Below are 24323 nucleotides of genomic sequence, written 5' to 3'. Positions count from 1 at the left end.
TCCTACTCTTCCTCACCTGCACTCCGCATATCAGATGAGTGCTGTCATGTTACTCCTGAGAAATTATGAAGACTATACAAAGAATAAAGAATTTTCATAGCCTAGGTGATTAGAATCCAAGTGTTAAAAGAGGAATGGTCGATCAACACCAATCTCTGCCATAAACAAAAAATATTTTTGGAACCAAATTATTTCTTTAGCAGACAAAAAACATTTATCCCATATGGGGCTTCATCCTATAACGACTACCTTTAATCCTGTTCCATTTCAGTTTATATGTTTAGCCTATATAAAAGACATTTGGGGCCAAATTTTACTCACACATCTGCCTCTCCCGCCCCCTGAAAAAAATTTCATTTTGAAATTTTGGTTTTCTACTATGGTAGACATTCTGGAGATCAGAATGCAGACTTTGCTATGCAGCTAGTTCTATTTTTGGACAGCTCTCTTTAAGACACATATCCAGGATCTGTATTTTAGTAACTTATCTATGCCTATTCACATCAAAGCAGCTGCATCTATTAGAGCACTGACAGGAATATGTGTTTTAAGCTTCTAGGTTGACTTCCTGAACGTTGCTTGCTCTGAGAAACTGCTCTAAGGTAACAAGGCAAAAATCAATCTCTTCCTTTGTCACTATGCCTATCTTTCAACATTTGAAGACAATTACATTTGTCTCCCTTTCCATCACACCCAGACTTCTCATTCCTAATGTACTCAACTCTGGATTCTCACTTGCCTCACTATGTTCATGCTTCCTATCTGATTTTGTCTCCTAGTTCATCGAGAAAATAAAAAGCATCAGGTTTGAATCCTTTTACAGTTCCTGCCCTGGACAACCCCTTTCAAAGGACCTTCTGTCTTCTGCAGGACAACCTAAAACCAGTGATTAGGCTCAAGACCATTCAGTGGGACAAACTCATATGTCTCTTGATGAGTAAGTTTTCACGCTGATGACGAATCTGATCATGCCTTGAATTTAATGTCCAGTTCACAGGAAATACAAGTGATAGAGAAATAAATTCAATACCATCATGAGGAAACAATAGGAAAAATTTGTTTCTTCTAAAATAGTTAGAATTCTTAAAGAAGAGAGGAGGTGAGTGGAGTTTGCAGTTAAAGAGTCATAACCTCTAAATGCAGTGACATTCCTTGTTGGGATCCTGGTTTGAAAAAAATAGCTATAAAACATATCAAACCTGAATATAAACTGGGAATGATAGTAAAGAATTATTCATTGATAACAGTATTGGTTTTTTGGGAGGAGGGTGATGTATAACCAAGTATTAAAGGAAGAAATGTTGGGATGTCTGTAATTTACTTTATTTTGTTGTTATTTACTTTAATATATGTCAGCCAATAATAATCAGAAATTTTCAACAGGTGTGCCACAAGCACTAATGTGCTGCAAGAATTTTTAACCTCTTTTCCCTTAGGTTGTTGAATAAAATTATTACAATAGCCAACAACAGCCATCTGGTATAAATGAATCAACATTACACCTATTTTTTTGTCATATTGGCAAAAAATGTATTTTTGGGTGTGCTAAAAATTTTAGTATTTTATGTGCCATGAGATTAAAAAGTTGAAAATTGTTAATAATAGATGAAACAAAAAACGTTAATTGTTAAATCTAGGCGGTAGGTATATGGGTGTTCAATATATATTATTGTTTGCCTGAAACTTTAATAATCATAAAAAAATAATCTACAAGAACAACAGGTGACCTTACTTCATGTTCTTTTATCCAGTCTCCAATAAAGCTATTCCCTTCTGTTGAAGGCAAAATCCACTCTCAGTGCTAAGGTATTCTAGGCCTTTCTACCTCCTACCCGGACCCTGTAACTATCAGCTATCCTCTCTCTCCAATTTTTCTCTCTCCCTAAGGTCTTCTTCCTAAGTCTGCAATATGCTGAAGGCTGCATTAATTAATTCAATGACTTTGATGTGCCAGTTCTAGGCACTGTGAGCACTGCAGTGAAATGAGCAAATTCTTCTGTCTTTCACAAATTTTATCAAACTGATTTTCTACATTTTCATTTCCTATATATTTCTCAACTCTCTATTTTATATCTTTTATCTTACCACTTTGGTGAAACTGTTCCTAAGAGCGTTAATTCCCTCTAAAATGTTGAATGGGATAAAAACCTTTTATTATCTATTCCTCTGGTTCCATATACTGTTGACAAATCTCTTTGAAAATCTGGTCCCACCCCACCCCTACCATCACCCCACAGGTTCTCCAACATTATTACTTCTGATTTTCTCATTACCTCTCTGCCTGTGTTCTCAAAACTTATCCAAGGCTTTTCGTCTTTTGTTCATTTTCTTAATCTGCGGGTGTTACCTAGAATCTATTGTCATTTCCTCCAGGTCTATTAATGCTTCCTGGGAGATTTTATCAACTGCCAGAGTTTGTGACTATTGTCTACATCAGTGTTTCTTAAAAGGGGAGAGATTTTTGACCTCAGGGGACATTTGACAATATCTGGGATCATTTTAATTTCTTGACTACAAAGGTACTACTGACATCTAATAGGTACAGGTCAGGGATTCTGCTAAACATTCTATAATGTATAGCATAGTCCCTCAAAGAATTATGTGACCCGACCCAAACTGCCAACAGGGTACAGGTTAAGAAGAGACCCTGATAACCAAATGACTCATATATGAGTACTAATTATAACTATGAAACATTCACACAATGCAGTACTATGGAGCTGTGAAAAAGAACAAGGATTTCTACAAATTGATATGATTTCCAGGATAGTATACTATTAAGTGAATAAAATAAAGAACATATGAATATATACGTGGATGTATGTAGGTATGTATATAGTCTGTTATTTCTCATGTAAGAAATAAGAAGAGCCCTGGCTGGCATAGCTCAGTGGATTGAGTGCGGGCTGCGAACCAAAGTGTCGCAGGTTCGATTCCCAGTCAGGGCACATGCCTGGGTTGCAGGCCAAGACCCCCAGCAACCGCACATTGATGTTTCTCTCTCTCTCTATCTCCCTCCCCTCCCTCTCTAAAAATAAATAAAAATTAGAAATAAGAAGAAAAAAAGATACATTAAAGAAAAACACCCTATATACAGTTTTAATTTTTGGGAACCTTGTTAACATTTTAATTATTCCAAAGTAAAAATTTTTTAAAAGGACAAGGGAAAAACCTTAAAAGGAATACAAACAAAAATTAATAGACTGACCTATATTTCAAATGAATAACAGAAATAAAGTAAATAATCTAAGTACTATGATCATTTACCCTCAATATAGAGACAAAATAAAACTTATAAACAAATCTTGAACACTGTCTCGTGGGCCTAATTGCCAAGTGGTATAATTACAGCAATTCTAAAACTATTTTATGTATACGGAATAATTGTGCCCATGAGTAAATACACTGATACTGGAGGAAGCCAGAGTTCTCACCGTCAGAGAAGGAAATATAGGGAAGACAAGGAAGAGCCTTATAGTGGTAGATTAGAATTGAAGGTACCACAATAAACTCATGATTTAAAAACACAAAAAACATCATCCATACATTCTCCCTCTTCCTCATATTTCCTAGCCCATTCTGCTGAAAGGGTAATGACATAAAACCTCACCTCACTCAAAGCAAGGAAAGAACACACCTACTCCCCACATTGCCAAATACCATTTCCTTCCAAAAGAAACCAGTGCTACTTGGAGAAATGGTAAATTCTGATTTTAGACCTAGAGTAGGGATAGTACAAGTCTTGTGTCAGAAGAGACAGGCTCAAAAAATGATAGAAACCTCTCAAAACTATAGCCTTCCTAAAGAGGCCCTCACCTGACAAAACTGAGCAATGTGAACATTAAAATGGATAATGACAGTAATGGGTTTTAACCCACTGAACAAATAAGTAACTATGATTCCACTTTCTTATTTAATGTACTATATAAAAAATGAATGGGGAAAATGAGAAAAATCTTTACAAAATACCAAATAAAATATTAAGTTCTAGAAAGTGAGTTATAAGAACATCATTTTGCAATTATCATTGTAATAACCCATTCAGGCAAGAACTGCCAAAAAATGCTAATACTGAAAGTCTGATAGGAAACAGAATCATTACTTGGATTAAAGTATCTCCCTATAGATTACTTAATCATTAGAAAATGGGAAATGGTAACGTTATAGGGGAGACCCAACAGGTTTCTGAGTTGTTCAAGTTCATTTCACCAACAATGGCTGGTGTCAATGTACCACCTAACATGACACACTGAAAAGGACACAAATCATTTATATAATATTTCTGTCACTTAACTTAAATTTAATCATGAAGAAACATCAGATGCGTACAAATTCAGACATACTAAAACAAAACAAAACTGACCCGTTATCTTCAGAGTTCAATATGGTAAGGAACGAAAGAAGGCTGAGAAACCATTTCAGAGTAAATGAGATTAAAGAGAAGTGACAAACTAAACACAACATATAATACTGGGGCGGGCAGCGGGGATTACTATTAAAGTACTACTCAAAATATGGTCCAAAGACACTGCTAGCCCTTGAACTCCAACTGTTATCTGTCCATGACTAGACAAGGAATTTACACCAGAAGGCAAAATAACTATAGTAGTAAGCATATTGCTTAGTCTAGAAGATACATATACACATTATTACAAGATTTTCTTGGTGAAGAAATCAGTACTTTGTTTACAAACTCGTACTCTTGAGTACCAATACTACAAAGGACATTACTGAGATTAACTGGTAAAATTTAAATATGGACTATGTATTTAGATAACATTATTATACCAACGTTACCTGGTATTTCTGAATTTGAAATCATACTTTTGTAATTTAAGAGACTGACATTATTCTTACCAGATAAATGTGGATATAAAGGGTTCAATAATAATTCTAATTATTACTTATGAAGGTAATAATGCAAATATAGAGAAATGGATGAGTCTTAGTTTATAATGTTGAAACTTTTCAGTAAGTTCAAAAACTTTTCAAAATAAACAGTAAAAACTGGGGGTAGGGCTAATATATTTATTTTCAAGATTAACCATGCAGAATGAATTTGTTATTTCAGAGTGAATTTCAGGATAAAGGCATGTTCATCATGGTTTATATACAAAAAGTTCATTTTTAAAGGAAATCTTTATCATCAGCAGTGGACAGTCTCAATCTCTTGCTCCTTCTTGTAAAACTTTCTTCACATAGTTTCTGATCACACAACCTTTTGACTTCTCCTTTAATTCCAGGACTGTTCCTTCTTAAAACCTCTTACAAGTTTCTTCTCATCTCCAGGTTCCTAAAAGCTGGAGTTCCCCTGGCCTAAGTCCTTCAATCAGGAGATCTCTTTTCCAGCTATAGTAGTGTCCCTTGGTGATTTCATTTAATCATATGGTTTTAAATATCAAATCTATATTCTGAAATCTGACCTGGGGTGGTGAACATACAATACAGGGTAGTGATGAAGTGTTGTGGAACCGTGCACCTGAAACCTGTATAATTTTGTAACCAGGGCCACCCCTTTAAACTCAATAAAAAGGAAAAGCTTCTATATTCTGCAACTCCTAAAATTAGGTACGCAACCTAGATCTTTCCCCATCACTCCAATGTCACATCTCCACTTATATGTCTAAAGAGTCTTCTCAATTGCAGCATATTCAAGACGGAATCTTTGCTTCAAAAGGAAGACACCACAAAGCGTCTTCTTATCTTAGTCAATGTTAACTCCATCCTTCTAGTTGCTCAGGCCAAAAATCTTCTGGTCATCCTTGACTCCTTTCTCTCCTATCCTACATGAAGTCCATCAATAAATCCTCTCTGCTCTACCTTCAAAGTATAATCAGAATCTCACCACTCTTCATCATTTCCACAAGTATTAGCCAGGTCTAAGCCGCCATAATTTCTTGCCTGGATTATTAAAACAATATTCATGCTTCTACTACTGCTCCCTACAGCCTTAAAGCCCTTTTAAGCATACATCAGATAGTTTTTACTCCTTTGCTCAATTAGCTTCCCATCTCATTCAGAATAAAAGTCAAATAGCCTATGGGTTTCACATGATTAAGCCCCTCTTCTACCCCACTCCTTACTTGGTAACTTCAGTACCTACATTCTGCACCATTTGCCCCCCACTTCCCTCAAAAATGCCAGACATAAACTACTTCAGGGCCATTGAACAGGTGATTTCCAATGCCTGGAATACATTCTCTGCCTCCCTTTCCATATGGTTCACTTTCTTATCCCCTTCAGGTCTTCACTCAATTATCATCTTCTCAATGAAGCCTTTTACTAACTGTGCTCCTAAGAAACCATGCACTGCCCTGACTGGTGTGGTTCAGTAGGTTAGGCACTGTTCTGCCAACCAAAAAGTTGCTGATTCCATTCTCAGTCAGGGCACATGCCTGGGTTTCAGGCCAGATCCCAGGTTGGGGGCGTGTGAAAGGGTGTGCGAATGATGTTTCTCTCCCTCCCTTCCACTCTCTCAAAAAATAAATAAAATAAATAAAATCTTAAAAAAGAAACCATGTGCCTACCCCTGGCCCTGAACTCCCTATTTCCTTCCCTTTTTGCCCCAGTATCTATTATTTGACATAAAGCATTTTTAATGTTTTAAAAATTAAAGATAATTTTTAATTATCTTTCCACCTGACTACAATAGAAACCCCATGCTACGCCACAGAATGTGCCCCAAAAATGTTAAAACTATTTGACTCTGGGACTAAAGAACAAATCATAAGGCAATTATAAATGAACAATGGTATTTGTTAAAATAATTTTTTTTATCTATGGAGAGTTAAAAAAAAATCTGCCCACTAAACTTACTGAAAATAACTACTATCCAGAAACACATATACACACAACCTCTCTACATTTCTAAGTTAGGAAAAAAATAACAAAGATATAATAAGAAAAAGTCAAAAAAGGGGAAAATATTTAAAATTAATTTTTCTCAAAAAAAACTCTTACATAGGCAAATATAATAAATCTTTAAGCTGCTTACACTATAATCACTGTGTCTTTGTTGAATTTTGTCTCTTGAACTGTATTGGAACAGTTTGGAGAAACAATATCTTCACTATCAGAGGACAAATCAATATACTGTATTCCTCCTTCATTCTTGAAATATGATATACTCGGTTTTCTTTCATTTACTGTAGTTTCTGGAACACTAGAATCTTCTGTAAAAGAAAACAGGAGAAAGGCATTTTGAGCAACTTGAAAATAATTAGAATCATGTGCTAAATATCTTTAACTTCATTCACCGTTTCCATTCTAAAACCAAAAATTTCTACCACTTTTTAAAAGAAAAAATTACTCTTCCATCAAGGCTGGTGTTAAATGATTTTCCATTTCACACATTATTTACTAGCAAGTCCCCAGTGAAAACGGCAAAACTGAGGTTTGTGTTTCATATTCTGACCCTTTTCTCTCTGTGCTTCTATCTCCTAGTTCAGTTCTTACCTAACAGAACACAGACACTAGAGCCCGAAAGACTTGAATTTCAATCCTGTCTCTCAGCCAGGTTACTTAACCAGGCTTGTTGAACCTGACACCTGTGGGCCACGTGATCCCAGGACAGCCATAAATGCCGCCCAACACAAAACTGTAAATTTACCTAAAACACTGAGATTTTTTGGTGATTATGTGTCACAGTATATTTAATGGGTGGCCCAAGACAACCCTTCTTGCAGTGACCCAGAGACACCAAAAGGTCAGATACCCCTGGCTAAGCCTAAGTGTCCTCCCATGTAAACTTGAGATGCTTAATAATCACAGGGCTAATTTACATATAAAACCAGATGATATTAAGCATTTAGTTCAGTATTCGCACACAGCCAGTATCCAATAAACATTATGTCTTATATAATGGTTGTGTTATGGGTTAAATTATGTTCTCTTGACATTCATATGTGGAAATTCCAAAACTCAGTACCACAGCAGGTAATGTATTTGGAGAGAGGGCCTTTAAAGAGATAAGCAATTAAAATGAGGCCATTAGGGTGGGGGCCCTAACATAACATGACTGATGTGCTTATTAGGAGGCAGACACTAAAGATGTGCTTGCATGGAGGAAAGGCTATGAGGTTAGAGCAAGAAGGTGGTCATCTGCAAGCCAAAGAGAAAGACCTCAAAAGCCGCCAAACTTGCCAACACTTTGATCTCAGGCTTCTCACCTCCAGACCCAGGGGAAAATAAATGTCTGTTGATTAAGCCACCCAGTCTATAATATTTTGTTGCAGCAGCTCTCACAAACTAAAAAATGTATGCATCGTCTGTCTCTCCAAAACAGGTGAGTAAAGTATTCTACCAAGGTCTTCTTTCTCCAAGGGCTTATTTATTCTCCCTTCCTTCTCCCAGCAAAACCACCATTCCCCTTTATCTATTGGAGGAAGAGATCAGATTTAAGAAATTCACATTAAAGTAAAAGTAGTTGGTTTCTTGGTCTAATGAATATATTTTAAAAAGCAATGACCAGATAACTCTTTAGTTCAAAAGTGTTGATTTTAAAAACAATAGCTACCTGTTAATGGAATTGTGCACCTGAAACATGCATATTTTGTTAACCAATTATCACCCCAATAAATTCAATAAAAAAGAAAAAAATGCTACCATTATCTACATTCTCAGTGAATTTCAAGTTCTCAAGTGAAACATTTTTAATCCTCACAATAATCCCTAGGACACACATTATACCACCATTTTATATATATTCCCAAATTGAAAGAAAGCAACTTGTTCAGTCATACAGCAAAAAGCAGACCTGAAATACAAGCCCCAAAGCCTAAATCCTTAATACTCTAAAACTCTTGGCCTTCCTGGAAGGCAATAACATTTCTTTACTTCTTACAATGAAGTCCTACTATCATTGTTAAAAAGCAAATCGTATTTTCCCAAAACAACAATTTGATAAATGTTGAATGTGCCCTAGGTTAGGAACTCCTCACTGGAACAAACTATAGCTGTGTTAACTGATATAAATGCAAAGACTTTAACAAATTCTGATAATTATGTATAATAAAATTACAGTCCAATTCTATAAAATAACTATAAAGGTACTATGGATTCTGCTTTCACAAAGTGTTCATGGTATATCATAAATCATACATAACACTATAAATTTAGATCTTCAGTGTATCAAAAATTTTACCTAAAGCTAATGCACATCATCTGAACACTTCAACGACAGTGTCCTGCTTTCTTATATTTTAAAAGATCTTAGGACAAAATGATTTGGATTATCTTATTTTCTTTAAAAGTCCCTTTATATATAATGAAGAATAATCTGCCCTGCCTGGTGTTGCTCAGTGGATTGAGTGCAGGCCTGCGAACCAAATGGTTACCAGTTTGTTTCCCAGTCAGGGCACACGCCTGGGTTGCAGGCCACGTCCCCAGTGGGGGGTGTGGGAGAGGCAACCACACACTTGTGTTTCTCTCCCTCTCTTTCTCCTTCCTCTTTCCTCTGTCTGGAAATAAAAAAATAAAATATTTTTTAAAAAATGAGTAATCTTTTCGAGGCTAGTCATTTAAATGCCTTAAGTGCTTGGAGGCCTAAAGATTCTGTAAGTATTAGTAAAACTAGAGTCTCTTGAACTTGATCCATCTTCTTTTTAATTTTCTCCCCTTATTTTAAATAGATTATAGCAGAAAATATGATGTCATACCAATTTTTAAAACTAAAGTTTAATATGTTTAGTTAATAAGACAAAAACAAAATAAAGCAAAAGTGGCTTACTCTCCATCAGGTACTCCATAACTTAGAGCATTTACTGGATATATAATACATGTACCATCAAAATATATACATTAAACATGTATACTGCACTAAACCAAGTGACTTTCAGAAGATGTGACTAACCAAGGAAGTAGTTTGATCATATGGGGGATGAGGAAAGATTATAACACAACAGAATTTCTCAAACTCAGGACCTCTTTGCACTGTTAAAAATTGAAGGTCCCAAAGAGTTTTTGTTTATATTGGGTATATCTATGATATTTATCATATTAGAAAATGGAAACTGAGAAAATGTTTAAATATTAAGCAAAATCATTACATTAATATATTCATGAAAACTATATCCCCTCTTCCCACTGCTATCTCCCAGTGAGAAGAGAGCAGAATTGTTTAACATTTGTGAAAATCTCTGGTTTAACAAAAGACTGCTAGATTCTCTTATCTGTTTCTATAATTAATCTACTGTAGTATTACTGTTTTTGTTTAGGTGTATGAAGAAAATCAGACCTTATGCAGTTATACAATTCAGGAAAGAAAGAGTATTTCCATAGCTTTTTTAAATTACCGTAGATGTTCCTCTTTGATGCTAAACCCAGACTGACAGGTGGTAGTTTTTTAAAGGTTAATTGCAGTTTGGAATAAAAAACCACATGAATAAACTTTTGCCTTTTGTTACATTCACACTCACTAGTCTATCTTGCACTGTAATAGACCTTTAACCCCACATCATTTTGTTAACAGTGCATGCATCGTTCATTTGGAAAATACTGGTTCACTCCCTGATTGATGCAGATCAGCCAAATGTTGACATATTTCATGATATTTTAAAAAAATTAGATTCAATAACATCACCACTGATTTCTAAATTTCTGGTGATTGTAAAACTCGGAATCATGGATATTGATTTTCCAAAATCCAAACTTTCTTTTGAAAACTAGACTTTTATCACTAGCAATAAATACTGTCAGTTGTCTTCCTTGATATCACTGTTCATTTTTGAGAAAACATCTACTAAATACTGAAGTCTGCATAAATGTAGTTTGTCAGTCAATCATCCTTTCACGTAAAAAGTGTTCTGTGAAAAAAACAAGTTCAGCTCACAACTCAAGGCAATCGTTTAAGTGGTTTCCCTTGAAATAACCATTGTATTCTGCTAGGCAGCAAAGGGGAGTTCACATTTTTTCAAAAAATATTTTTTAAATATTTTATTTATTTATTTTTAGAGAGGGAAGGGAGGGAGATAGAGAGAGAGAGAAACATCAATGTGCGGCTGCTGGGGGTTATTGCCTGGAACCCAGGCATGTACCCTCACTGGGAATCGAACCTGCGACACTTTAGTTCACAGCCTGCACTCAATCCACTGAGTTCCGCCAGCCAGGGCTTGTTTCACAAAATATTTTAAAAGTGTCTACTGACAACTTAAGGTTAACTAAAATTTACAATTTTTACTGCTTTATCAGTAACAGTCTTAAGTGAAACTGGCACTTAAAAAATTTTAAGAGTACAAAGACTACTAGAAGAATTTAGTCTTGGCCTTGATTCATGATAAGGCACCCGTACTTTTACCTACCACTGCTTTTGCACAATCAGTACAAGTATCAACATAGTGAAAAGGCAAGTACAGTGAAACCTTGGTTCTTGAACATCTTGGTTCTTGAACAATTCAGTTCTCACTAAGCTGTTCACGGGAAAAATGCCTCGGTTGTCATCACTACTAGGAGACCGAATTCACAAAGAAATAGTCTAAATCATATTGATAATCCATAAAGTGAGTTGCCAAAGTAAAATGAAAACACAAACTTTGATACCTATCTGCAGATTTAACAAAAGGTGCCATTTTTTATATTTGAATTGTGTGCTGTTCTACATGGTTCAATTCTTTTAACATGGCAACTGACTTTCAAGGAAGATCCGTTAAATACCAAGTAAAAGACGTCATATATTTGCTCTTCTTTTAAAAGAGTTATTACCAAAACCATAGATTGTAAAATCTGGACAGTCTTTAATTTGAATGTCACAAGACAGGGAAATGCCTTTATCGCCTTATAAAAGATACCTCAAACTATCTGATAAAAGTGCTAAAACAAAGAGTATGTTGATTACAAGACTGAAGAGTAGTTTCTAACACATCCCTCTAAAATAAATGAGAAAGAACATTTCAAGTTTAAGTCAAAAGAAAAGATAAATAAAAAAAATGTAAGAAAAAGAAACTCATGCTGTCAATACTGGACAAGGCAAAAGTGTTAAATGTGAGAAGTACTTTTAATAACAGAGTGTATATCTAAAATAAAAATATAACTGACATATACCTCAACTACATATGAATAATAAAGTGCTTAAACACTGGAGGATATATAAGGCAAAAAGTTTACAGAGACAAATATGAACATTTAACTCCCTTCTCTAAGCTGTTAATAGAGAAGACAGCACAAAAATAATTAATGTATAGAACAGTTTTTCAAGTATTTTTAATCGGAACCCGCTGTAAGAGACACATTTTAGATTATGATCCTAAACACACAAATAGTCAGACACATATAATTGAAAACTAAAATTTCAGAGCCTATATTATGATATACTTTGATAATTTTCTATTCATTGTACTCCATTAAAAATTAGTTGTACGTATTTAGTCAGGATCCAAGAAAATGATTTATGATACTTTTGTGATCCAGTGAAAAAAATGATATAAACAATAAAACTCAGCTATTAGTTGGCACATCATTATATTTATACTTAAATTATATTATGTCTTCTTTTCAACTACTCTTAGAACTTTTTACAGAAATTGTGTATTAAGCCACAAAGAAAATCTCAGTAAACTCACTAAAGAAATAGTATAGACCATATTCTCTGGTCACAAAATAGTGATATTAGAAATAAATGTTAAAAAAACATTAAAGCAAAACTTCAGCCACTTGGAAACTAAAGACATAAAAACCACAGAAACCACATATATGAAATTTCAGGTCAAAAAGGAAGAAAAAAACATGAAAACCATATCAAAGCAATACATTACATACAGAACATAAAACAAGAATTAAAATAATGTGGTAAACTAATATAAAAGAAACAGGATAACGACTCGTAAGAAACAAATGAGAATTTAGACTCTAATGATGACATTTCAAATATAAGAAAAAATAGCTGTCAATAAATAGATCTGAAACAACTAACTAGTAAATGGCAAGTAATCAGTGAAGGAAAAAACTTTATCGACCTTTCTTTAGTCCTTGTATCAAAATAAATTTCAAATGAGATTTAAGGTTAAAAAAGTCAACACTTGCCCTGGCTGGTATGGCTCAGTGGACTGAGTGCCAACCTATGCCTGCAAACCGAAAGGTCATTGATTCAATTCCCAGTCAGGGCACATGCCTGGGTTGCGGGACAGGTCCCCAGCTGGGGGCTTTGGAGGCAACCAATCGATATATTTCTTGCACATCAATGTTTCTCTCCCTCTTTTTCTCTCTCCCTTCCTGTCTCTACATAAATAAAATCTAAAAAAAAAAAAAAAAAAAAAAAAAAGTCAACACAAAGCCCAACTCATATCCATTAGTTAGTTTAGCTATCAAAAAAAACAAACAAACAAACAAAAAACAGCCAACAGAAAATAACAAGTGTTGACAAGGATGTGGAGAAACTGGAACCCTGTGCACTGTTGGTGGGAATGTAAAATGGTACAGCTGCTGTGGAAAACATATGGTTTCTTACATGATCTAGTAATTTCCTTTCTGAGAATATGCCCCCAACACCTGAAAGCAGAGTCTCAAAGATGTACTTGTACACTTGATTTCATAGCAGCATTAGTCACAAGAGCCAAAAGGTGAAAGCAACTCAAATATCCATCCATGAACGAATGGATAAACAAAATTAGTGTATATATACAGTGGAGTATTTTTCAGCCTTAAAAAGGAAGTTGTGATATGCTACAACAGGGATAAACCTTAAAGACATTATGCAAAGTGAAATAAACTATTCACAAAAAGAAAAATCCTATATGATTCCACTTTTATGATGCATCTACAGTAATCAAATTACAGAGACAGAAAGTACAAGAGTAGCTGCCAGGGGGTGGGAGTAAGAGGTAATTATTCAATGGGTAAAGAGTTTCAGTTCTGCAAGATGAAGAGTTTGAAGATTGGTTGCATAATTACGTGAGTGTACTTAACACTCCTTAGCCTGTAATACTTAAAAACAGTTAAGATGGTAAATTTTATGTCATATATGTATTTTACTGTAATAAGAAATAGGACTTCCAGGCAAAGATGGAGGCATAGGCAAACACACTGTGCCTCCTCCCACAATCAAACGGACAACGACAAATAAAAAACAACCAGAACTGACAGAAAATAGAACTGTATGGAAGTCTGAAAACCAAGGAGTTAAAGAAGAAACGATTATCCAGACCAGTAGGAGGGGTGGAGTCGGACAGCCGGGCGGAAAGGTGGTGGCTGGAGGAGCAGGGTGGGCAAGGCGGCAGCTGGAGGGCCCTGCGAGGTGGCAGATTGCGGCCTGAGTGATCCAACATTTGAGTTCAGATAAGCCAGGAGGAATAAACGGGGAGCCAGATAGACCATGCAACCCAGGGCTCCAGCGAAGGGAAAGAAAGCCTCAAAACCTCTGACTGAAAACACTTATGAGAGCTGAGATGGTAGTGGGAGAAACTCCCATCCTCACAGGAGAGTTCGTTGGAGAGACCCACAAGGTCCTAGAATGTACACAAACCCACCGACCCAGGAATTAGCACCAGAAGGGCCCAATTTGATTGTGGGAGGCAAGGGAAGTGACTGAAATCGGGCAGAGAGCAGAGCAAGCACCACTGTTTCCTCTCAGACCCCTGCCCTATTTACAGTGTAACAATACAGCAATGTGGTTGCCCCGCCCTGGTGAACACCTAAGGCTGTGCCCCTCCCTATGTAACAGGTGCGCCCAGACCAAAAAAAAGGTGGCCCTAATAAAAGAATAGATCAAAGCTCCAGAAAAAATACAACTAAACAATGAAGAGATAGCCAATCTATCAGATGCACAGTTCAAAACACTGGTAATCACAATGCTCACAGAATCGGTTGAATATGGTCAAAAATTAGATGAAAAAATGAAGGCTATGCTAAGTGAAATAAAAAAAAACGTATAGGGAACCAATGGTAAAGGGAAGGAAACTGGGACTCAAATCAACAATGTGGACCAGAAAGAAGAAACATTCAACGAGGACAGAATGAAGAAACAATTCCAAAAAAAAAAAAAAAAAGAGAGAGGCTTAGGAACCTCCAGGACATCTTTAAACATCCCTACATCCAAATCATAGGGATGCCAGAAGGAGAAAAGGAAGAGCAAGAAATTGAAAACTTATTTGAACAAATAATGAAGGAGAACTTCCCCAATCTGGCAAAGGAAACAGACTTCTGGGAAGTTCAGGAAGCTCAGAGAGTCCCAAAGAAGTGGGACCCAAGGAGGAACACACCAAGGCACATCATCATTACATTACCCAAGATTAGAATGAAGGAAAGAATCTTAGAAGCAAGAGAAAAGGAGTCAGTTACCTACAAAGGGGTTCCCATAAGACTGTCAGCTGATTTCTCAAGAGAGACCTTACAGGCAAGAAGGAGCTGGAGAGAACTATTCCAAGTCATGAAAGACAAGGACTTACATCCAAGATTACTCTATCCAGCAAAGTTATCATTTAGAATGAAAGGGCAGATAAAGTGCTTCTCAGATAAGGTCAAGTTAAAGGAGTTCATCACCAAGCCCTTCTTATATGGAATGTTAAAGGGACTTATCTAAGAAAATGAAGATCAAAACTATGAACAGTAAAATGACAACAAACTCAGTTACTAACAACCGAACCTAAAACAAAAACAAAAAAGAAGCAAACAACTAGAACAGGAACAGAATTACAGGAATGGAGATCACATGGAGGGTTATCCACAGGGGAGTGGCGGGGAATGAGGGGGAAAAGGTACAGAGAATAAGGATCATAAATGGTAGGCAGTAGACAGATGGGGGAGGTTAAGAACAGTATAGGAAATGTAGAAGCCAAAGAACTTATATATGTATGACCCATGGACATGAACTAAAGGCGGGGGATTGTGGGTGGGAAGGGGTGTGCAAGGCAGAGAGGAATAAAGGGGGGGAAATGGGACAACTGTAATCAATAAAACAGTAAAAAAAAAGAAAATGAATACAGTTGTACTATAAGAAAACATGGATGAAATATTTATGTGGTAATAGGGAATGAGGAATGCCTGTCTGTTCAGGACCTAAAACCAAAAGCCTTAAAATGATAAACAAACTGACCACATAAAAATGTAAAACTTCTCTATGGCAAACAACAAACAGGAAACTAGAATAAATTAAAAACTTACAAATCATTTTTCACACACACACACACACACACACACACAAAATCACACAGAAAATAATCCAATGGCGAACACATTGAAAACATACTTAACCTTAAAAACAAAGGCTAAAAATAATTGCCTATTGGCCGGATAGAATTGAAAGGGTTCACAATATTTTGATCTAGTATTCAAAACCAGACATCTGAAAACAAGCTGTATTATGGTATAAATTGGTAAAACTTTTCTATAGGATGATTGGGCAATTACTAAAATATTAGTTTTATACTTCTATTCTGATCATTCCATTCCAAGGATTTTCCTACAAGATTGTGCACACGCAAAAATATCTGAGTAAAAGGATGGTTACTATAGTGTTTTTCTGATAAACGAAAAATGAAGACAAAACCAAAACAACCAATGTCCCCTAATGGAAATCTATTATTATATGAACAGACATGAAAACTGTAAATGTTGTCTTCATTACACAGTGTTGTATCATTTAATTTTTAATAACATTTTATTTTGAAGAAAATAGGTAAGCCTGTAAGGTAAAAAGGTATAGAAGGAAAACACAAACAAAAAAAATGTACATTTTAAATATACTTAAGACTTTTATTTAAGTATGAGTACTTCTATTTTTCTATTACAACAATTCAGACTAACTCTTTTATCAGCACTAATTTTCAACACTAGCAGACATTAAGAAGCCAGAATGACTATACAAAGACATAATGATGATTCACATTTTGAACACACACATCTAAAATAGCATGAGTATTACCCAATGATTATAGATTTGTGCCGCTCAATGATATATTCTGCACCATCATTTCAAAGATCATATCCATTTTACTGTTTGCAGGGACCTCAGAAAACATCTAAGCAAAGGAAGTAAAGTCCAAAACTGCTGAGGTACCCAAGATCATATAATCTGTATGTGGCAGAGCAGTACTCTTTGGAAATCTTTTTGGTAACTGGTAATTTTCAAATTTTCTCTCACTTATTGACAACTGTTACAGGATAACCACACTGAAATGGCAACCACTTTTGAAGACATCTATGTCACTAAGAAATTTATCAAGCATATATTAAAACTTTCCTTCATTCCAACCTCAAAAATAACCTACAAATCCATCTATTTTTTATTTCCTTCACTCCCCTCCCCACCCCAGGGAAAATGTCTTTACAAATACACTCAATTTCCAACAATCCTGAAACATCTTTCCTTGACATTGCTTCCCTGTCAAGCTGTTTCCTCTTTCCCTTTTGAAAGAGCAGTCATCTCCTTACGTTTCTACTGAAACAAAGGTTAACAGTAATTTGAATTTCCAAGAAAAGTGGTCCCTGATCAGTCCCTATCCAATCTGACTTCTCCACATTTGATCCTGTTCACTATATAGCAAACTGTAAACTCTTCTTTCTTTAGCTTTCAGAATACTACCAGTTCTATGACTATTCTAGTCATCCTCTGTATCTGTCATTGGTTTACTTTCCTTTGACCATCATTAAATGTTGATGTTTCTGACTACACATCTTGCTTAGGGCATTTATGTCAACTACCACAACAATGACTCCAAAGTTGATTTCTCAGGCCCCAAACTCTGATATACATCCCTCCATTAGACCTCGTTACTGAAATGATAGTGCCAATCACCTAGCTCTCTAAGCAAGGAAGATTTATCTTTAAACTTTGGAAAATACCATAAAATATACATCATATAAAACTTCCCTAAACTGTCCTGTTGTCTACTGTCATTTCCCTACATTTAGGCTTCTAATACAATAGCTCCATTCATTGTCTTCTCATATTGAAATGCTCTATAGTTCATACCAAATTAAGTTCATTCTTCCTTGCACAACATGAAGGCCTCTAAAAACACATGAGTTTATATTTTTATTTTCAGCTTCATCTACATAGCCCTAAACCCCCTTTTCCATACATAACCTCCCCTTCCCATAAACATAGCACATACCCTTTCAAGGAACATGTATTTTCATCACTTCTTCACTGAATAAACAATGATTCATTGGTTAAGGTCCATTCAAAGTCATCTGTCCATGATATTTCCTGATCCTCCCAGGAAGAATAAGTGATCATTTGTAAATTTAATTTTGATCCTACACTCTTAATATCTTCCCCTTGAGTTCACACTGCACTATTTCAGCTATACACAGGGTCCAGCAGATGTAACACCTGCTTGACTGTGGCTGGTAGGGTAATAATATAGGTATAATAATTTATAGTTTTAATTTGAACCTTTCACCTAAAATGTCATATGGTGTGCTTCAGTGTGATATTGTTATGCTACAGAATTATGTGCTTATGATTTTGTAATAAGAGGTTTTGTGCCCTGGCTGGTGTGGCTCAGTGGATTAAGTGCCAGCCTGATTTGCTTCCCAATCAGGGCATAAGCCTGGGTTGAAGGCCAGGTCCCTAGTAGGGGGTGTGTGAGAGACAATCACACATTGATCTTTCTCTCCCTATTTTCTCCTTCCCTTCTCATCTCTCTAAAAAATAAATAAATAAAATCTTTAAAAAAGATTTTTGTAATAAAAAAGGGGTGTTATTTGTGCTGGGCCTTGTATATTTACATGTTCTAGTATATTTACATGATCCTCCTTGAGGATCACAGTCTAATAAGAGAGACAATACATAATGTTGACAGTGATAAATACATATAATAGAGTTAATCTGGGGGTGGAGGGGAGTTGTTACTTCAGAGAGTGATCAAGGGAAGGCCTTCTAAAAAGGGTAACATTTCACTATGCCCTAATGAAATAAAGAAGCTGAGAGTCATATGCAAATATCAGCAAGGCTTTGGAAGCAAGAGGAAAGAATGGACTGCTCTTGACATTTTCAAGAAACAATGTGGCTGTTGGTACCGGCATAAGAACAGACACACAGACCAATGGAACACATTAGAGAGCCCAGAAATAAACCCAAGTCTCTATGGTCAATTAATATTCGACAAATGGGGGTAGAAGCATAAAAGGGAGTAAAAATAGCCTCTTCAACAAATGGTGTTGGGAGATCTGGACAGCTACATGCAAAAAAAATGAAGCTTGATCACCAACTTACACCATACACAAAAATAAATTCATGTAGTATAGACTTAAATATAAGACTTAAATACAAGTCATGGCACCATAAAAGTCCTGGAGGAGACCATAGGCAGGAAAGTCTCAAATATTCCACACAGCAATATTTTCACTGATAATGAAAATTATCACTTGCTCCCTAGAGCAAGGGACATAAAGGAAAGAATAAACAAATGGGATCTCTTCAAAATAAAAAGCTTCTGCACAGCTAAAGAAAACACCAGCAAAATGAAAAGGGAACCAACCATATGAGAAAACATATTTGCCAATGACATCTTGGATAAGGGTTTGATCTCCAAAATATATAAAGAACTCACACAACTCCACTCCAGGAAGACAAGTCACCTAATTAAAAGATGGGCAAAGGACCTGAACAGGCACTTCTCCAAGGCAGACATACAGAGGGCCAAGAGACATGAAAAGATGCTCAGCATCACTAGCCATCAGAGAGATGCAAATTAAAACTGCAGTAAGATACCACTTCACACCGGTCAGAACGGCCATCATAACCAAATCAACAAACAAGTGCACTTGAGGTTGTGGAGAAAAGAGCACCCTAGTGCACTGCTGGTGGAAATGCAGACTGGTGCAGCCACTGTGGAAAACAGTATTAATTTCCTCAGAAAACTAAAAATGGAACTGCCTTATGACCTGGCAATCCCACTGCTGGGATTATACCCTAAGAATCCCAAGACACCAATCCAAAAGTACCTATGCACCCCAGTGTTCACAGCAGCACAATTTACAATAGCCAAGTGCTGGAAGCAACGTAAGTGCCCATCAGTAAAATGAATGGATCTAAAAACAATGGTACATTTACACGATGGGATACTACACCTCAGAAAGAAAGAAGGAGCTCCTACCTTTTGCTACAGTATTGATGGAAATGGAGAGCATTATGCTAAGTGAAATAAGCCAGGCAGTGAAAGAGAAATACCATATGATCTTACCTATGAGTGGAACCTAATCTACAAAACAAGCAAGCAAGCAAAATATAATCAGAGACATTGAAATTTAGAACAAACTGACAGTAACCAGAAGGGAGGTGGCAGGGGATAATGGGGCGGGGAATGGTGGAAGGGTTTTCAGGAACACCTACAAAGGACACATGGACAAAATCAAAAGGGGGTAGGATCAAGGGTGGGGATGGCTGGGGTGGAGGAAAAATTGAGACAACTGTACTTGAACAATAAAAAAATGATATATATATATAAAAAAGAAACAATGTGGCTGTGTCACAGTACCTTAAGGAGAGCGGTAAGAAATGAAATCTTAACTCAAATTAGATAAATAACAGATTAACTAAAAAAAGAGTGATTACAGATCATTTAAAAAAATTTTCTGTAAGCTGATTTAGACCCTAACATACTCTACTGTAAATAAGCAAATACAGAACAGCATCCCACACTGGCAGAATATGAGGTTACCATATGATAAGGGAAGTAAGGTAAATATTCACATCCCACTGATAATTCTCCAATCTCGCTAGTCCTGCTATTAAACATAACTTCAGTATCTTGTCCTCTCCACAGCCCAAGTCCCATACATTAATTCAGCATCTGCATCTCCCTTGCTAAAGTTGTCTTTGGTCTACTTCAATAAGCTAGCTTGGAGCAAGACTTTGATTCGTACTCGAGTTTTTAAAGGTATGCCCAATGGCTTACAGTGTGTACTTCATATCCTGATGTACAAAACTACCATTTTTTTCAATTATCTAAACTAAAATTTTTATCTCATTCCTACCAGCAATCAGGTTTTAAAACCTTGTCCTGGCCAGTATGGCTCACTTCCTTGTAGCATCTCCCATAACCGAAAAGTTGTGGGTTTGATCCCTGGTCCAGGAGTTTACAATCCTGGGTCTGGGAGCATTTAAGAAAAAATAAACTGATGTTTCTCTCTTACATCAGCATTTCTCTTTCTCCCCACCCCCCCTCGAAATCAATGAAGAGATGTCCTCAGTCGAGGCAGACGAGATGGGAGGACCCCTGCCCTTTCTTGTTTCAAAAATTCTCACATTTCTTTCTTCCCCATTTCTACTGCCATCAAGTTAGGATTATGGAAGTGTCCTAAATGAATTCTCCCTCTTCGAACCCCACTCTCTAAAACACACATATAGTACTCGTATCTGCCAGACTGACTTTTTTACCAAACAACTTTCTTTCATCATTTCACCCTTCTACCTGAAATGGATCCATAGTACCTAGTACCTGAAAACTTAGACTTAGTTTTCAAGATTCTTCAAAATTCACAGTACCATTTACAATAATCGCTTCCTAACGTAAGGCTCTCTATTCCTAATAGAATGAATTCTCACCATGCCCAGAACAAAATTAATTTTCATCTTTTCCATTGTCATCAAGACTAATTATGTAATTCCTAAAGGTAATCTCAGTTTCTAAAAGGAATTTTTGTACCAAAAAAAGTTCCAATAAAAAGGAGTGAAGTCACCTCAGACAGAAAAATTCAGAAAAGCATTTTCTGAATGGAAAACGCAATTAAGAATATTACATTACTAGTGTCGCAGGTTCGATTCCCAATCAGGGCACATGCCTGGGTTGTAGGACATGGCCCCCAGCAAACGCCCATTGATGTTTCTCTCTCTCTTTCTCCCTCCCTTCCCTTTCTAAAAATAAATAAATAAAATCTTAAAAAAAACATTACTAATATGGATAAATAACTATAACATTCCATTGAGTTCCAGTTTACAAAGTACTTTTACTTTACACATCAAAAATTTGTGAATCTCAGATTTTAAGTGACTTGTTCAATGTCCCATTTAACTAAAATGATGAACAGAGGTTGCTAAGGACTCAAAAATCACATGTCCTGCTCTTAAACCTCGAAACAACCCTCCCTACCCTAATTACCTAAGAAACAGATTAATGTATTTTCTGTTAAAATAGGAAAGGACCTGGCCCTGGCTGGTATGGCTCAGTAGGTTGAGTGCTGGCCTGCAAACCAAAAGGTTACCAGTTTGATTCCTGGTCAGGACACGTGCCTAGGCAGGTCCCCAGCTGGGACCTCATATAAATGTTTCTCTCCCTCTCTTAAAAAATAAATAGTAAAATATTTTTTTAAAAAGTAAAATAGTTGGACATTTAGACATAAGCTATCACATTATGCAAACAAATCATCTGTTGAAAAATTAAATACAGGGACATCCCTCTTGTGCTTAAAATCCTTCAGTGCTTCTGCACAGAATCAGACAAGTTCAAAACTCTTTAGACACAGCCTTTCAAAATCTGACTCCTAATTACTACTTAATCCAATCAACCAAATCATTGTACCATGTTCCATTTACACCAAAGTATTTAAAAATATTCCAATGATACCTTGAGGGATGTTGCCATCAATGTTACATTGAAACAGAAGAGTAGCAAAGAAAAAAAGATACAAAGGGTTAAGACATACATATTGCTAATCTTGTCAGGTCCACATTAATTTTAAAGCTGCTTGTGAAATGCTAAGTTATGCATTAAAAAGAGTACTACTACAATAAACATTAAAATAAAAGTTAAAATATCCCTTTCACCTTTAAGAATTAGATTGCTTGGATGTGAGTTCTGGTTCTACCTACTTCCTAACAATTTAAACTCCCAGGGTCTCATTTCTGCAAAATGTGGATAATATCTCATAGGATTTTTGTGTCAATTAAATGAGAGAATGCAAAGCACTATGTTGAAACATAGTAAGAAATCAAATATATTCTAATTTTTAACTGTTAGGAGAACATAGATTAAAATGAAAACATGAATTCTGGGCCTCTTCTCAATGCTATTGTCCCTGACAAGCTGCTGCAGATTAAAAATAGTTCCTTCACCATGAAGAATACCAGTTATTCTTCTACACTTTGGGGATCTCCACGAAGTATTGGCAAAATCTGAATGCAATCTGATGTTTTTTGGTTCATACAGGTTTATCCTCAGGCACCCTGAATAAAGTCTAGCTCATGGGAAGTGATCAATATTTTTTGGAGAAATACTGGAATCAGTGTAAACATATGGCCAAATTAACTAGGTGGTTCAAAGGACTGACCTAAAGATGACCTATGTTCTGATTTCTACTGCCATCATTGGGCCATATTCCAAGAACTTATATAAAAGTTAAGCAGATATGGATAGATATTCAGTTGGCGGTATGTGGTGGCTATAGCAGTCCCAAAACTGTATTTAAAAGGGCACGGTGTAAGACAATGCATTAACATATATGACATCAAGATTAAAAATTAGAATTGCTTCTGCCTTTCATCTTTTAAAAATCTCTTGATGCAACATCAAACTGCAACATAACAACTCACCTGTTTTTTCAGTTATATCTGAATCGGGGGTGCCTGCCCTGCTAACTTCCCCTTCAGCGTTCTCCTCTTCAGCACTAAGAGAAATTGGTGAAGAAGGGCCAGGCTGGGAGGGTTGAGGGGTTGCTTCGGGAGCTTCCTCAATCTTACTCCTTTTTTCAAAGCGAAAACGGTCCAGGTTGAAAAGATTCATATTGGTAGAAATCAACACCCTGTGGGATTGGGAGTTTTAAATGAACTATCTGCAGGGAGAAAATACAGAAATAAAAAGAGGCCATGAAAACAATATAAAAGCCATAGCAGATCATTCCCAAGGCAATTAAGAGACCACAAATGTGCCAGTGGCTCAGGATGACTATTATGGCTGCGCTTCATTGTTAGGCCACAAAGATCAGAAGGTAGTCAGAGGTATCTTTTTCTTTTTTTAATCTTTCCACTGCCCTTTTAACTCGCCTTCGTTCCCCAATCCCCAACCCCCTCCTTCCTCAAACCACAAGCTGACCCTCGTGCAACCTCCTCTTACCCCAGCGCGCGCAGGCACGTTCCCCACTCTAACCCCCGGGCGAGCCGCGCGCCCGCCCACAGCGAGAGGCTCCCTGTACTACGGCGCTCCCTGCCTGGAGAAAGGACGTGCCAGGGCCCGCTCCTCCACACCGCGGGGACACAAAGGGGCCAAAGCAGGGGAACAGGGAGGCCGTGCTGGCGGGCACCCGCCCGGAAGTTGACGCGGCGCGATCCCAGCTGAGAGGAAGCTGATAGGATCAAGAAAACACAGGGAAGGCTCTGATGTGGAGGAGAGTGTGCCGAGGCATCTCTTTCAATGCTCACTCGACCGCTTGCTCTCTTTCTTTCTTCTTTCAGT

At 36.6% G+C, this 24323-nt stretch overlaps 1 protein-coding gene across 2 annotated transcripts in view; it reads right to left on the bottom strand.

Annotated features, from left to right (window-relative positions):
• SMARCAD1 (SWI/SNF-related, matrix-associated actin-dependent regulator of chromatin, subfamily a, containing DEAD/H box 1) overlaps nucleotides 1-24323 on the bottom strand; it is a 102340-nt gene that overhangs the window by 77898 nt on the left and 119 nt on the right. Inside the window, exons 2-4 of one of the 2 annotated variants that reach the window (XM_045820325.1) lie at nucleotides 23985-24213; nucleotides 23465-23703; nucleotides 6995-7172 (exon numbers count right to left, since the gene is read on the bottom strand). In XM_045820325.1, the coding sequence (XP_045676281.1) occupies nucleotides 6995-7172; nucleotides 23465-23654 (368 nt within the window). In that variant the 5' untranslated portion in view covers nucleotides 23655-23703; nucleotides 23985-24213. The remainder of the gene's footprint in view (nucleotides 1-6994; nucleotides 7173-23464; nucleotides 23704-23984; nucleotides 24214-24323) is intronic. The other variant, XM_045820326.1, reaches the window with a different exon arrangement.

Source organism: Phyllostomus hastatus, unplaced genomic scaffold, assembly GCF_019186645.2.
Source record: "Phyllostomus hastatus isolate PE091 unplaced genomic scaffold, TTU_PhHast_1.1 phas_scaffold_39, whole genome shotgun sequence".
Taxonomy (NCBI): domain Eukaryota; kingdom Metazoa; phylum Chordata; class Mammalia; order Chiroptera; family Phyllostomidae; genus Phyllostomus; species Phyllostomus hastatus.
This window is presented reverse-complemented; position numbering and strand designations above follow the sequence as displayed.